Below are 15,631 nucleotides of genomic sequence, written 5' to 3' on the forward strand. Positions count from 1 at the left end.
AGCCAAGAGCTGAAGCCCCATGTTCCCCCCGCGATCTGAGGTCTCTTACCTCCTGATCTGGAGTATACATCCGCTGGTTGGATCAGAACTTCAGGATCCCATCCCAGATGTCCTCCCGGGGGCCCCACCTTGGGGACCCCCTCCTATTGTTTCTAGTCACATTTATATCTCAATTTCTGCCACAAGGGCGACCAGGGCCCAAAAGGTCCTTCGACCTCCCCCCCCAAAAAGAGGCTGCAGGCAAAACCCCACATGTCACGGATAAATTGATCGGTTCCCTCATCAGATAGATGCACCTGGTCCTTGTGAAACATGTGGGTGCCCTTCAACAGTTTGTGGGGGATGTTCCATAGGCTCCCTGGGCCTGGGCAGAGTTTTGCCATCTCAGTGTTAAGCCGGCGTACTGACACATTGATGGTCCTAGATCTTATCCCCAGCCCCCACTTCCGACGCGGTTCATATGTGTGACCAGGCAAATGCTGCCCCTGGGAATTGCTTTGCCACCCTAGTGATTTCTAGGAATACCGTCTCCCTCAGGGCCTTACGACCTAAACGTACTAAATCTTTGCCCCCCAAGTGAATAATGATTAGATCCGGAGACTGCAGTCCTCCACATCCTCTCGCCATATCGACCAGATGCTGTAATTGCGTGTTGCCTCCTCCACCAATGCCGCACCAGCGGAATGCCACGCCCTGCATGTCTGTCGGCTTCGACCCACGGAGCTCTTGCACCCGGTACGCCGCCCGATGAACAAATGAATGCCCCAGAACCCAGACCACGCGTTGAGACATTTGACTGAAAGGAAAGAAACAGGAGTGTGAGATATCACCACCAAGCATCTGAATTACCATTACACCAAGTCTGGCCTGATGTACCGCTTGTAACATTCCGAAGACCATCGACCTATGCTTTTTACCGCGGTCGCTGGAAGGCCAGCTGCCGCCGCTACCGTGGCTGCCCCTATTCTAAATTAATGGGATGAGTACCCTTTGTGATCCACCCCGATTGCTTTCAGGGACAACTTAAAGACTTCCGAGAACTGGTAGCGTGAAAGGCAGTCTCCGCAGGGGTGAATGAACAAAGCCGGAGAGCCTGCAGCAGGACGGACCGCAAGATAACTGTTTGTAAGTGCCACAGGGCATAAGCGGGAGCCAGGCGCCGCATAGAGCGTGATGCGCATCCCTTTTTTGAGCTGGTCCGTCTTTGATTTGCGCAGCGTTATGGATAGTGGCCCGGCGCATACCAGCACGTCTCTCTGCTGTAAACCCCGAAATGGTCCCCCCTGGAAGAGCCCACCTTCTCGCTGATGCGAAAAGCCCCTTAAAAGGCCAAAGCAAATGCCGCGGCGAATAGTGCTGCCTCGGCCGGAGAAGAGCAGATTACGTGGAGTGCCCTTAAGATTCTTTCCAACAAAGGGGTGGTGACGGGACGCCTGGCATCTGTGCTACCTGGGGATCCCCAGGCCCAACCCACTAGAGCCTATCTTAAAGTAGCCTCTCTAAATTGCGTATTTTTGCAAAGAAGCGTATCGCCGCCAAGTAGGCCTTCGCGCAAGACACAGGGCGCCCTGTATTTCGTAAGTGTTGCAGAAACACCCCCACTGCTGCCTCAGAGAATGTATCCGCAATATGCTGTGACCGCAAAAACTGCCTGTAAAGGAAAAAACTGTTCTCATAAGCTGCTCTTGTGCATGGCGCCAGGGATGTTGCTACTAGGTCAGGGAGGGTGGGGCACCAATCTTCCACAGAGATTCTGGGAACTCCGTCATCTTATCCCTCGCCTGAGGGTGATACCGCATAAAATCCTGCATTAATGAGCGAGACAGTGCGTCAGCTGCATTGTTATGGACCCCGGGCACATGTTTCGCCTTGAACGTAATATTGTGCTGAAGGCAAGCCAGAATCAGGTGTTTCAACAGGTGCAAGACAAAGGGCATGACGTCCCTTGGCGGTTAATAACTTCTACTACAGCCATGTTGTCGGACCAGAAAATTACAACCCTGTTTTTTAATTCCTCTGCCCAGATGTTTACAGCGACCACAATTGGAAATAATTCCATGAAGGCTATATTCTTGGTCCACCCCCACCCGACCCACTCTTCAGGCCAATCTGCCCTACACCATAATGTGCCCAAAATTGCGCCAAAACCTATGCTACCTGCAGAATCAGTGTATAGGCCCAGTGTGGGGTTGGGTATTGCTTTTTGTGGCCAGATGACAGACCCATTGAAAGTCCTTAGAAACAGGCCCCATAACCTTAGGTTGTCCCTAACTTCCCTAGACAAATGAGTGTGGTGATGTTTTTCCCTCAGCCCCGCCATTGAGCGAGCTATTGACCTGGAAAAGGGGCGGCCCATGGGGATAATTCTCAGTGCAAAATTCAGCTGGCCCACTAAAACCTGCAACTGGTGCAGGGTCACCTTGTCTTGGGACAACACAGCACGAATGGACTCTTTAAAAGCCAGCAACTTATCCAAAGGCAAGCGACACTCCCCTGCCATAGAGTAGATTACAATCCCCAGGAAAGTGATGCAAGTAGAAGGACCGACCGTCTTATCCGGTGCCAGAGGTACCCCAAATTCTTTAAACAGAGTGATCAATGCCCGTAGGGCCCACCTGCACCTGTCAGAACTTGGGGGGCCCAGAACCAGGAAGTCATCTAAGTAATGGATGATCTTGCGGTGTCCAGTACGCATAGAAAAACCCATTGAAGAAAGGAGCTGAATTGTTCAAAATAACTGCATGATATATTACAACCCATGGGCATGCATTGGTCATAAAAATATTTGCCCCGGAATTGGAAACCCAAGAGGTGGTAGTCGTCGGGGTGAACGGGAAGCAGGCGAAAGGCTGACTCAATGTCGGTTTTTGCCAACAAAGCCCCCCGGCCCAACGCCCTCACTTTATCTACCGCGTTGTCTACTGATGCATAGCGGACCGAGCAAAGCTGGGGGATCAATGTCATCGTTAACCGACGACCCCCGAGGGGCCGACAAATTGTGAATCAGTCTGAACTGTCCTGGATCTTTTTTAGGCACCACCCCCAACGGGGAACACACTAAACCAGCTAGCGGTGGGCGTTTGAAAGGACCGGCAAGCCTGCCCAGGGCCCTCTCCTTCTCTAATGTTTTGGCTACCACTGCAGTGTTCTGGGAAGCAGATATTAGGTTCCTACAGTGATTTACAGGAGAAACGTTGGGGGCGGGAATACGGAAGCCGAAGGAAAAACTGTGAAGAAGTACCAGTGCTGAGTCCAATGAAGGGTACGCCTGCAACCAGGGGCGTAACGCCTCTAACCTAATCGGGGAGGGCTGGGGGTGTTCAATTTGATGGTTTACTAGAGTCTTTTTCCCACTCTTTAGATTTCTTGATACACTTTGATTCAGGGTGGGAGGGGTGGCCGCAAAAGGAATAATTATGTCTGAATTTGCAGGTTCCTGCGGGACGCGTACATATCTTTCTGTTGAAAGCCCAGCACGACCCTTTCTTCTCACCTGACAACTGAGGCCGAAAGGGCAGCTTCCCTGGGACCTTGTTGTTAACGCATTCGAGCCAGACATTAACCTCAGTCTGATCCCACCCGATGGATGGATCCTCAACCTTAGCCCAACGAAAATCTCTATCGTATTCTAACCAGGCCATTCCCTCATATGTGTGTTGGGCTTTCAAAATCTTATTAGCGTAATAAATCAAAGAGGTGCCCAACTCCGTTTTTTTCTCTAACAGGACGGACATAAAAACGTTAAAACCAAACAGCCAGTTTGTGATGTTCTCCTCAACTTTGGGCTTCCTTTCCCCACAGGAGGATGACTTAGTTTCTTTCTCCTTTACTTCTACCTCCCTTCTTTTTGCCCTTATCAATGAAAAAATTTCCACAAATTCCCCCTTCCAGATCTTCTCCTTCAATTCAGCACTAACTTGAGTGGCCAGCTTACCTGGTCTGGATAGTAACGAGTCTGTAGCCCCTTCCTTAGTAGTGTTGACCTGATCTGGAGCCTTGCTGGCGCTGGGCAAGATGTTTTGAACCCCAGGGGGAGAGGTGAGACCAGTGCTCGGAGCCGGGGCGGCACTCGAGCTACTGTTTGAAGCCTGCAAAGGGTTCGAAGTCTGAGCTGCCACCAGTGAATCCAATTGACGCTTGAGGTCTGAAACAGTATTCTGCCAAGAGTCACTTAACCCCCACGGTGCTGCAGGTGGTGGTGCGGTGATAGTAGGCGCATTAATACCAGCCAATAACTTAGATACCTCCAATAGCGCCACCCTAGAAGGATTCTGGTCCTGCGCCTGGTGTTCGGGCAAGCGCACTGGCGGGGAACCCAATGGCGTGGGAGCTACTAACCCTGAGGAAGGAGTGGGAGATGCCCCGGACTGAGCTGTGGGCGCCAAGGCTGTGAGAAAGTAGCCTCTTTCTAGCCTTGTTACCCCCACTTTTGGCCTGTTTGTGAGTGTATGCCAGGGTGTTTTCACTGTCTCACTGGGATCCTGCTAGCCAGGGCCCAGTGCTCATAGTGAAAACCCGATGTTTTCAATATGTTTGTTATGTGTCACTGGGACCCTGCTAGTCAGGACCCCAGTGCTCATAAGTTTGTGGCCTATATGTGTGTGTTCCCTGTGTAGTGCCTAACTGTCTCACTGAGGCTCTTCTAACCAGAACCTCAGTGGTTATGCTCTCTCATTTCTTTCTAAATTGTCACTAACAGGCTAGTGACCAATTTTACCAATTTACATTGGCTTACTGGAACACCCTTATAATTCCCTAGTATATGGTACTGAGGTACCCAGGGTATTGGGGTTCCAGGAGATCCCTATGGGCTGCAGCATTTCTTTTGCCACCCATAGGGAGCTCTGACAATTCTTACACAGGCCTGCCACTGCAGCCTGAGTGAAATAACGTCCACGTTATTTCACAGCCATTTTACACTGCACTTAAGTAACTTATAAGTCACCTATATGTCTAACCTTTACCTGGTAAAGGTTGGGTGCTAAGTTACTTAGTGTGAGGGCACCCTGGCACTAGCCAAGGTGCCCCCACATTGTTCAGGGCCAATTCCCCGGACTTTGTGAGTGCGGGGACACCATTACACGCGTGCACTACCTATAGGTCACTACCTATATGTAGCTTCACAATGGTAACTCTGAATATGGCCATGTAACATGTCTATGATCATGGAATTGCCCCCTCTATGCCATCCTGGCATAGTTGGCACAATCCCATGATCCCAGTGGTCTGTAGCACAGACCCTGGTACTGCCAAACTGCCTTTCCTGGGGTTTCACTGCAGCTGCTGCTGCTGCCAACCCCTCAGACAGGCATCTGCCCTCCTGGGGTCCAGCCAGGCCTGGCCCAGGATGGCAGAACAAAGAACTTCCTCTGAGAGAGGGTGTGACACCCTCTCCCTTTGGAAAATGGTGTGAAGGCAGGGGAGGAGTAGCCTCCCCCAGCCTCTGGAAATGCTTTGTTGGGCACAGATGTGCCCAATTCTGCATAAGCCAGTCTACACCGGTTCAGGGGACCCCTTAGCCCTGCTCTGGCACGAAACTGGACAAAGGAAAGGGGAGTGACCACTCCCCTGACCTGCACCTCCCCTGGGAGGTGTCCAGAGCTCCTCCAGTGTGCTACAGACCTCTGCCATCTTGGAAACAGAGGTGCTGCTAGCACACTGGACTGCTCTGAGTGGCCAGTGCCACCAGGTGACGTCAGAGACTCCTTGTGATAGGCTCCTTCAGGTGTTGCTAGCCTATCCTCTCTCCTAAGTAGCCAAACCCTCTTTTCTGGCTATTTAGGGTCTCTGTCTCTGGGGAAACTTTAGATAACGAATGCAAGAGCTCATCCGAGTTCCTCTGCATCTCTCTCTTCACCTTCTGCCAAGGAATCGACTGCTGACCGTGCTGGAAGCCTGCAAACCTGCAACATAGTAGCAAAGACGACTACTGCAACTCTGTAACGCTGATCCTGCCGCCTTCTCGACTGTTTTCCTGCTTGTGCATGCTGTGGGGGTAGTCTGCCTCCTCTCTGCACCAGAAGCTCCGAAGAAATCTCCTGTGGGTCGCCGGAATCTTCCCCCTGCAACCGCAGGCACCAAAAAGCTGCATTACCGGTCCCTTGGGTCTCCTCTCAGCACGACGAGCGAGGTCCCTCGAATCCAGCGACTCTGTCCAAGTGACCCCCACAGTCCAGTGACTCTTCAGTCCAAGTTTGGTGGAGGTAAGTCCTTGCCTCACCTCGCTGGGCTGCATTGCTTGGAACCGCGACTTTTGCAGCTACTCCGGCCCCTGTGCACTTCCGGCGTAAATCCTTTGTGCACAGCCAAGCCTGGGTCCACGGCACTCTAACCTGCATTGCACGACGTTCTAAGTTGGTCTCCGGCGACGTGGGACTCCTTTGTGCGACTTCGGGTGAGCACCGTTTCACGCATCCTTGTAGTGCCCGTTTCTGGCACTTCTCCGGGTGCTACCTGCTGCTGAGAGGGCTCCTTGTCTTGCTCGACGTCCCCTCTCTTTCCTGGTCCAATTTGCGACCTCCTGGTCCCTCCAGAGCCACAGCAGCGTCCAAAAACGCTAACCGCACGATTTGCAGCTAGCAAGGCTTGTTGGCGTTCTTTCGGCGGGAAAACACTTCTGCACGACTCTCCACGGCAAGAGGGATCCGTCCACCAAAGGGAAAGTCTCTAGTCCTTTTCGTTCCTGCAGAAACCGCAGCTTCTTCTGTCCAGTAAAAGCTTCTTTGCACCCACAGCTGGCATTTCCTGGGCATCTGCCAATCTCCGACTTGCTTGTGACTTTTGGACTTGGTCCCCTTGTTCCACAGGTACCCTAGATTGGAAATCCACAGTTGTTGCATTGTTGGTTTGTGTCTTTCCTGCATTATTCCTCTAACACGACTTCTTTGTCCTTAGGGGAACTTTAGTGCACTTTGCACTCACTTTTCAGGGTCTTGGGGAGGGTTATTTTTCTAACTCTCACTATTTTCTAATAGTCCCAGCGACCCTCTACAAGGTCACATAGGTTTGGGGTCCATTCGTGGTTCGCATTCCACTTTTGGAGTATATGGTTTGTGTTGCCCCTATCCCTATGTTTCCCCATTGCATCCTATTGTAACTATACATTGTTTGCACTGTTTTCTAAGACTATACTGCATATTTTTGCTATTGTGTATATATATCTTGTGTATATTTCCTATCCTCTCACTGAGGGTACACTCCAAGATACTTTGGCATATTGTCATAAAAATAAAGTACCTTTATTTTTAGTATAACTGTGTATTGTGTTTTCTTATGATATTGTGCATATGACACTAAGTGGTACTGTAGTAGCTTCACACGTCTCCTAGTTCAGCCTAAGCTGCTCTGCTAAGCTACCATTATCTATCAGCCTAAGCTGCTAGACACCCTATACACTAATAAGGGATAACTGGGCCTGGTGCAAGGTGCAAGTACCCCTTGGTACTCACTACAAGCCAGTCCAGCCTCCTACATTGGTTGTGCAGCGGTGGGATAAGTGCTTTGAGACTACTTACCACTCTTGTCATTGTACTTTTCATAAGAGAAAAATATACAAAACAAAGTCAGTGTATATACACATAGCCAAAAAGTTTTGCATTTCCTCTTTTCACTCTTTTCTAAGTGCTGAAAAGTACTTCTAAACTTTCAAAAAGTTCTTAAAAGTTTAAAAAGTTTTTTTTTCTGTCTTTCTAAAAAGTTCTGAAAACTTTTTTCTCTTTTTCTATCACTTTAACTCTCTCTAAAAATGTCTGGCACAGGCCAAAATGTTGATCTGTCCAAACTTGCATATGATCACCTTAGCTGGAAAGGAGCAAGGAGTCTCTGCATAGAGAGAGGTTTGAGTGTAGGGAAGAATCCTTCCTTGGAATTATTGCTTAACATGCTTAGAGAACAAGATAAGGCCATAGGGGCCACATCTGTTGAAAAAGTAGCAAATGGTTCCCAATCTGATCCAGGGACTACCCCAGGAAAAGATGTAGGAAAGAAACTCCCTAGCCTGCCCATTACTAGACAGTCTAGCATAGTTGGTAATGATGGAGAGCCACACAATACAAATAGTGTTGTCTCACATCATAGCAAAAGCATTTATTCTCACCATACTGGTAGTGATGTTTCTGTTAGCCAAGCTGTTAGGGTGGCTTCTGTAAGGGACAGGTCTCCTTCTGTTCATTCCCATCACACCTCTGTGTCTAAGAATGTCCCTCCCACCAACCCTGATGACAGAATGTTAGAGAGGGAACTCAATAAGATGAGGGTGGAACAAACCAGACTGAAGCTTAAAAAGCAACAGCTGGATTTCGATAGACAGTCTTTTGAACTAGAAAAGGAAAGACAGAAGTTGGGTTTTGAAACCCATGGTGGCAGCAGCAGTATTCCCCATAGTCATCCTGTAAAAGAGCATGATTCCAGGAATCTGCACAAGATAGTTCCCCCTTATAAGGAGGGGGATGACATTAACAAGTGGTTTGCTGCACTTGAGAGGGCCTGTGTTGTACAGGATGTCCCTCAAAGGCAGTGGGCTGCTATCCTATGGCTATCATTTAGTGGAAAAGGTAGGGATAGGCTCCTTACTGTGAAAGAAAGTGATGCCAATAATTTTACAGTTCTTAAGAATGCACTCCTGGATGGTTATGGCTTAACCACTGAACAATACAGGATAAAGTTCAGAGAGACCAAAAAGGAGTCTTCACAAGACTGGGTTGATTTCATTGACCATTCAGTGAAGGCCTTGGAGGGGTGGTTACATGGCAGTAAAGTTACTGATTATGACAGCCTGTATAACTTAATCCTGAGAGAGCATATTCTTAATAATTGTGTGTCTGATTTGTTGCACCAGTACTTGGTGGACTCTGATCTGACCTCTCCCCAAGAATTGGGAAAGAAGGCAGACAAATGGGTCAGAACAAGGGTGAACAGAAAAGTTCATACAGGGGGTGACAAAGAGAACAACAACAAGAAAGATGGTGAAAAATCTCAAGATAAGCATGGGGATAAGGGTAAAACCAAAGATTCCACTTCAAATCTTAAACACTGTTCAGTGGGTGGGGATAAAACAAATTCTTCCTCTTCTTCTCAACCTACACAATTTAAAAAGCCTTGGTGCTTTGTGTGTAAAAACAGAGGCCATAGGCCAGGGGATAAGTCCTGTCCAGGTAAACCCCCTGAGCCTACCACCACTAATACATCAAGCTCTAGTGCCCCTAGCAGTAGTGGTACTAGTGGTGGGACTGCTGGCAACAGTCAAGCAAAGGGTGTAGTTGGGTTCACTTATGGGTCCATCATAGAAACTGGGGTAGTCAGTCCCAATACAGTTTCTGTCACACCTAGTGGCATTGGCCTTGCCACACTGGCTGCTTGTCCCCTTACAATGGATAAGTACAGGCAGACAGTTTCAATAAATGGTGTTGAGGCCTTGGCCTACAGGGACACAGGTGCCAGTATCACCTTGGTGACTGAAAACCTAGTGCACCCTGATCAACACATCATTGGACAACAGTATAAGATTATGGATGTCCATAACTCCACTAAGTTTCTTCCCTTAGCTATAATTCAGTTTAGTTGGGGTGGAGTTACTGGCCCTAAGCAGGTGGTGGTATCACCTAGCTTACCTGTAGACTGTCTCTTAGGTAATGACCTAGAGGCCTCAGGTTGGGCTGATGTAGAGTTTTATGCCCATGCAGCCATGCTGGGCATCCCTGAGGAATTGTTCCCTCTCATTTCTACTGAAATGAAAAAGCAAAGGAGAGAAGGCCTGAAAACTCAGGATCCCTCTCCATCAACAGGTAATAAGGGTATCACAGTATCCCCTAACCACCCTAGCATTCAGGATACCATTCCTGTGGTGGGAGAAACCTCTCCTGGGGTGGCACCTGTTCCAAGGGAAACATCAGCTGGCAAAGCTGTACCCCCTGAGGTAGAAGTACCTCTCTGTGGGATAACTAACATTGGTGAGAAAAAGAGCACCATTTTAGTTAACATGGAGCATCCCTCCAACCCTCCCAGAGAAACTTTAGTGCAGAAACTCTGCACTGCCTCACAACACTTAGGACAGCATCCCTGCCCTAGTGTGGAGCTCATAGGACAGCATCCCTGCCCTGCTCCAACCCAGGAAAAACAGCATCCCTGTTCTCTCTTCCAGCCATATGGACAAAGTTTTTGCCCAGTTATGGCTTTTCTGAGACAGCATCCCTGTCTGGCATTTCCATCACTACAAATAGGTTCAGTGGACAATTCCCACTGCTCTAAACTAAAACTTACTGATAGAAACTCTGAAAATACATCTTCACATTGTTGCTTAGCTAAAAAACTTCAAACAGGGTGGTTTACATCCCCACAGGGAAGTAACCATATAGTGGATGATAAAGGGAGGAACCAGTCTATTGCAGAGCTACTCTCTACTTATCACCACTTAGACAATAAAGTCTCAACTGGCCAAGGTTAGCCTTATTGTCCTTCGTTTGTGGGGGGGTTGTGTGAGAAAGTAGCCTCTTTCTAGCCTTGTTACCCCCACTTTTGGCCTGTTTGTGAGTGTATGCCAGGGTGTTTTCACTGTCTCACTGGGATCCTGCTAGCCAGGGCCCAGTGCTCATAGTGAAAACCCTATGTTTTCAGTATGTTTGTTATGTGTCACTGGGACCCTGCTAGTCAGGACCCCAGTGCTCATAAGTTTGTGGCCTATATGTGTGTGTTCCCTGTGTAGTGCCTAACTGTCTCACTGAGGCTCTGCTAACCAGAACCTCAGTGGTTATGCTCTCTCATTTCTTTCTAAATTGTCACTAACAGGCTAGTGACCAATTTTACCAATTTACATTGGCTTACTGGAACACCCTTATAATTCCCTAGTATATGGTACTGAGGTACCCAGGGTATTGGGGTTCCAGGAGATCCCTATGGGCTGCAGCATTTCTTTTGCCACCCATAGGGAGCTCTGACAATTCTTACACAGGCCTGCCACTGCAGCCTGAGTGAAATAACGTCCACGTTATTTCACAGCCATTTTACACTGCACTTAAGTAACTTATAAGTCACCTATATGTCTAACCTTTACCTGGTAAAGGTTGGGTGCTAAGTTACTTAGTGTGAGGGCACCCTGGCACTAGCCAAGGTGCCCCCACATTGTTCAGGGCCAATTCCCCGGACTTTGTGAGTGCGGGGACACCATTACACGCGTGCACTACCTATAGGTCACTACCTATATGTAGCTTCACAATGGTAACTCTGAATATGGCCATGTAACATGTCTATGATCATGGAATTGCCCCCTCTATGCCATCCTGGCATAGTTGGCACAATCCCATGATCCCAGTGGTCTGTAGCACAGACCCTGGTACTGCCAAACTGCCTTTCCTGGGGTTTCACTGCAGCTGCTGCTGCTGCCAACCCCTCAGACAGGCATCTGCCCTCCTGGGGTCCAGCCAGGCCTGGCCCAGGATGGCAGAACAAAGAACTTCCTCTGAGAGAGGGTGTGACACCCTCTCCCTTTGGAAAATGGTGTGAAGGCAGGGGAGGAGTAGCCTCCCCCAGCCTCTGGAAATGCTTTGTTGGGCACAGATGTGCCCAATTCTGCATAAGCCAGTCTACACCGGTTCAGGGGACCCCTTAGCCCTGCTCTGGCGCGAAACTGGACAAAGGAAAGGGGAGTGACCACTCCCCTGACCTGCACCTCCCCTGGGAGGTGTCCAGAGCTCCTCCAGTGTGCTCCAGACCTCTGCCATCTTGGAAACAGAGGTGCTGCTGGCACACTGGACTGCTCTGAGTGGCCAGTGCCACCAGGTGACGTCAGAGACTCCTTGTGATAGGCTCCTTCAGGTGTTGCTAGCCTATCCTCTCTCCTAAGTAGCCAAACCCTCTTTTCTGGCTATTTAGGGTCTCTGTCTCTGGGGAAACTTTAGATAACGAATGCAAGAGCTCATCCGAGTTCCTCTGCATCTCTCTCTTCACCTTCTGCCAAGGAATCGACTGCTGACCGTGCTGGAAGCCTGCAAACCTGCAACATAGTAGCAAAGACGACTACTGCAACTCTGTAACGCTGATCCTGCCGCCTTCTCGACTGTTTTCCTGCTTGTGCATGCTGTGGGGGTAGTCTGCCTCCTCTCTGCACCAGAAGCTCCGAAGAAATCTCCTGTGGGTCGCCGGAATCTTCCCCCTGCAACCGCAGGCACCAAAAAGCTGCATTACCGGTCCCTTGGGTCTCCTCTCAGCACGACGAGCGAGGTCCCTCGAATCCAGCGACTCTGTCCAAGTGACCCCCACAGTCCAGTGACTCTTCAGTCCAAGTTTGGTGGAGGTAAGTCCTTGCCTCACCTCGCTGGGCTGCATTGCTTGGAACCGCGACTTTTGCAGCTACTCCGGCCCCTGTGCACTTCCGGCGTAAATCCTTTGTGCACAGCCAAGCCTGGGTCCACGGCACTCTAACCTGCATTGCACGACGTTCTAAGTTGGTCTCCGGCGACGTGGGACTCCTTTGTGCGACTTCGGGTGAGCACCGTTTCACGCATCCTTGTAGTGCCCGTTTCTGGCACTTCTCCGGGTGCTACCTGCTGCTGAGAGGGCTCCTTGTCTTGCTCGACGTCCCCTCTCTCTCCTGGTCCAATTTGCGACCTCCTGGTCCCTCCAGGGCCACAGCAGCGTCCAAAAACGCTAACCGTACGATTTGCAGCTAGCAAGGCTTGTTGGCGTTCTTTCGGCGGGAAAACACTTTTGCACGACTCTCCACGGCGAGAGGGATCCGTCCACCAAAGGGGAAGTCTCTAGCCCTTTTCGTTCCTGCAGAAACCGCAGCTTCTTCTGTCCAGTAGAAGCTTCTTTGCACCCACATCTGGCATTTCCTGGGCATCTGCCCATCTCTGACTTGCTTGTGACTTTTTGACTTGGTCCCCTTGTTCCACAGGTACCCTAGATTGGAAATCCACAGTTGTTGCATTGTTGGTTTGTGTCTTTCCTGCATTATTCCTCTAACACGACTTCTTTGTCCTTAGGGGAACTTTAGTGCACTTTGCACTCACTTTTCAGGGTCTTGGGGAGGGTTATTTTTCTAACTCTCACTATTTTCTAATAGTCCCAGCGACCCTCTACAAGGTCACATAGGTTTGGGGTCCATTCGTGGTTCGCATTCCACTTTTGGAGTATATGGTTTGTGTTGCCCCTATCCCTATGTTTCCCCATTGCATCCTATTGTAACTATACATGGTTTGCACTGTTTTCTAAGACTATACTGCATATTTTTGCTATTGTGTATATATATCTTGTGTATATTTCCTATCCTCTCACTGAGGGTACACTCTAAGATACTTTGGCATATTGTCATAAAAATAAAGTACCTTTATTTTTAGTATAACTGTGTATTGTGTTTTCTTATGATATTGTGCATATGACACTAAGTGGTACTGTAGTAGCTTCACACGTCTCCTAGTTCAGCCTAAGCTGCTCTGCTAAGCTACCATTATCTATCAGCCTAAGCTGCTAGACACCCTATACACTAATAAGGGATAACTGGGCCTGGTGCAAGTACCCCTTGGTACTCACTACAAGCCAGTCCAGCCTCCTACAAAGGCCGCCAAGGATTTTCGGATATCCGCTAGGACCCCTTCCACACCCATGCCAGGTGAAGCCGCGATGTCCGTGAAAGATGCGGGAAGCGCAGGGGGTGGCACCGCAGGCGGGGCCGGAGTATCAGGTAAGATAATCTGTGCAGGCATACTAACTGCTGTGGGAGGCGTCAGGTTGATGGATGCCGGCACCAGCGTCTTCCCATTCCTCCTGCGCTTAACTGGGGGGAAGGCAGCACTGGGGGCCACATGGGATCGTTTTGGGCGCGTACCCCTCACCCTACCCACCTCCTCTTCAGGGGACCCAGTGACCTCAGTTGAGTCCTCGCTCCCCAATTTCTGTAAGACTAATCTTAGGAGCTGGGATAACTTGGGGTCTCGACGTGACCCTTTCTGTGTGCTAGCTCTCTTTGGTGGCATGCTGGCCTGTAAGGAAGACAATGATTCTGAGGTACCAGTGAAAATATTTTACCTATAATGTATTTCCTGAAGGGCCTGTAAATTTAAGCAAATTGCAACAAATAGTCAAAACAAGGAATAATAATCGGAGAATTCTTAACTTTCGGTAACCAGTTTGCAATATTTTGCCACCACGCAGCTCCCCAAGCCCTGTGGCTAAATCTGCGCAAGCCCTGCAACAAGATTGCGCAGCTAGGCAGCTGCTCAGCCTCTCAAGAAACCTTGCCCCCTAGTCCGGTGAACTGTGCTAAACACCGCGACCCCTGGGCTTACAAGCACCTGGGTGACTGTTAAAATTTAAACAACCTAAACAAATTAAAACACGTGCGCAAATACCTGCCCCCACAATTGGCCCCTAAAATTGGCAGTAAACCTTGACGTAAGTCAATAAAAAAGCTCAACCAAACCCCCGCTGTATAAATAAACAACCGCCTTATGTTAAAAAGGCGCGATGCTTCAGCTACATCAGCCCCCGGGACCCCGTTGCTTTTCCACGCTAACAAGACCTCAGGCACAGACAACACAACGCTTGACTTACCGAGCTAATCTTCCTACTTTACGACGCGCGTAATTAAGCCAAGCTAATTTTTAGCGACGTGCTTAAAATACCCAAGACAATTTTATTATGGTTAGCAGCAACCTGCCCGGAATCACAGGAATGTGGAGCGGACGCAGAGATACAAACCCGCATTCTACAGCTCCAAAGACAGAAGCTCTTGCCGGTGTACTATTAACAGCTGACCTGATTTAACCCCGCTTGCAAATACGCGATGGCCCACCTTTACCAAGATTCTCCTGCGCTCGCACTCCAACGCGCACTACGCAGCCTAGGTTGCTACTCACCTCGCTAAACGCCGATTTTTTGTACCAGGTATGCTCCGCTCCCTGCGCAATCACGATGAAAAAAGGAGGAACAGGAACCAATTCCAGCCGAAGTACGACCAACTCCAACTACAATCGCGGGTCGCTGTGCAGGTCCCGGCCGCCGCACACAGGTAAAGAAGGACTAGCCTTCTTGGGGGGGCTCTTAAATAGCCCCCCACCGGTTTGCGGCGGCCGGATACAGCCCCAGCGACGAACGTCGGCCTCACTACATGCCCCCAGCTAACTTCCGCCCCCAACACCTCGCGAGGCGCGAGGGCGGAAAAGTGGCCGATACCATGGATACCTGGCGAGAATGCAAAAAGAGAGGGGGAGTGCCCCAGGGCCTTGAAGGCCCCGACCCCTAACGGGCCCCGCCCCCCCACTTCGGTGCGGTCGCTTTTCCCTTGGGCCACCCCTGCCCCTTCAGCTCATCCTGCAACTTTCTACTTTCTCCCTTTATGACGCTTTTTAGTTTTTCCTTCTTCCGTCTTTCACATATGTGTCTTGTGCTCGCAGCAAATGCTTGAGGCATAACAATAAGCCCCGTCCCTCACAAATAAGTGCCGGTGCTCAGCACCGGAAACAACAAGCACAAATTAAGCACTGACCTTCAGCCTTCGGCAGACCGTGCGAAAGTCCAGCGCGAACAATGACAGCTTTAAACAGCCGGTGTCTGGTTTTAGCTTCCTGCGCCGTTCTAGGGTTGTTGCAACTCAACTGTGGTGGCTCAGCTGGTAAGTTGATATTTTTAAACTGATTGT

General features: G+C 49.7%; 1 protein-coding gene across 2 annotated transcripts in view; it reads left to right on the plus strand.

Moving 5' to 3' along the window:
* The window catches only part of LOC138265636 (C-C motif chemokine 20-like), a 103,474-nt gene that overhangs the window by 55,435 nt on the left and 32,408 nt on the right, over window positions 1-15,631 (plus strand). The window contains exon 1 of one of the 2 annotated variants that reach the window (XM_069213528.1): window positions 15,132-15,604. The exons of the other annotated variant lie outside the window; for it this stretch is intronic. Within the exon in view, the coding sequence (XP_069069629.1) occupies window positions 15,520-15,604 (85 nt within the window). The 5' untranslated portion in view covers window positions 15,132-15,519. Of the gene's footprint in view, window positions 1-15,131; window positions 15,605-15,631 lie in introns of those variants that run through there. 2 annotated transcript variants of the gene reach the window in all.

The sequence above is a fragment of the Pleurodeles waltl genome, chromosome 11 (genome assembly GCF_031143425.1).
Source record: "Pleurodeles waltl isolate 20211129_DDA chromosome 11, aPleWal1.hap1.20221129, whole genome shotgun sequence".
Lineage (NCBI taxonomy): Eukaryota > Metazoa > Chordata > Amphibia > Caudata > Salamandridae > Pleurodeles > Pleurodeles waltl.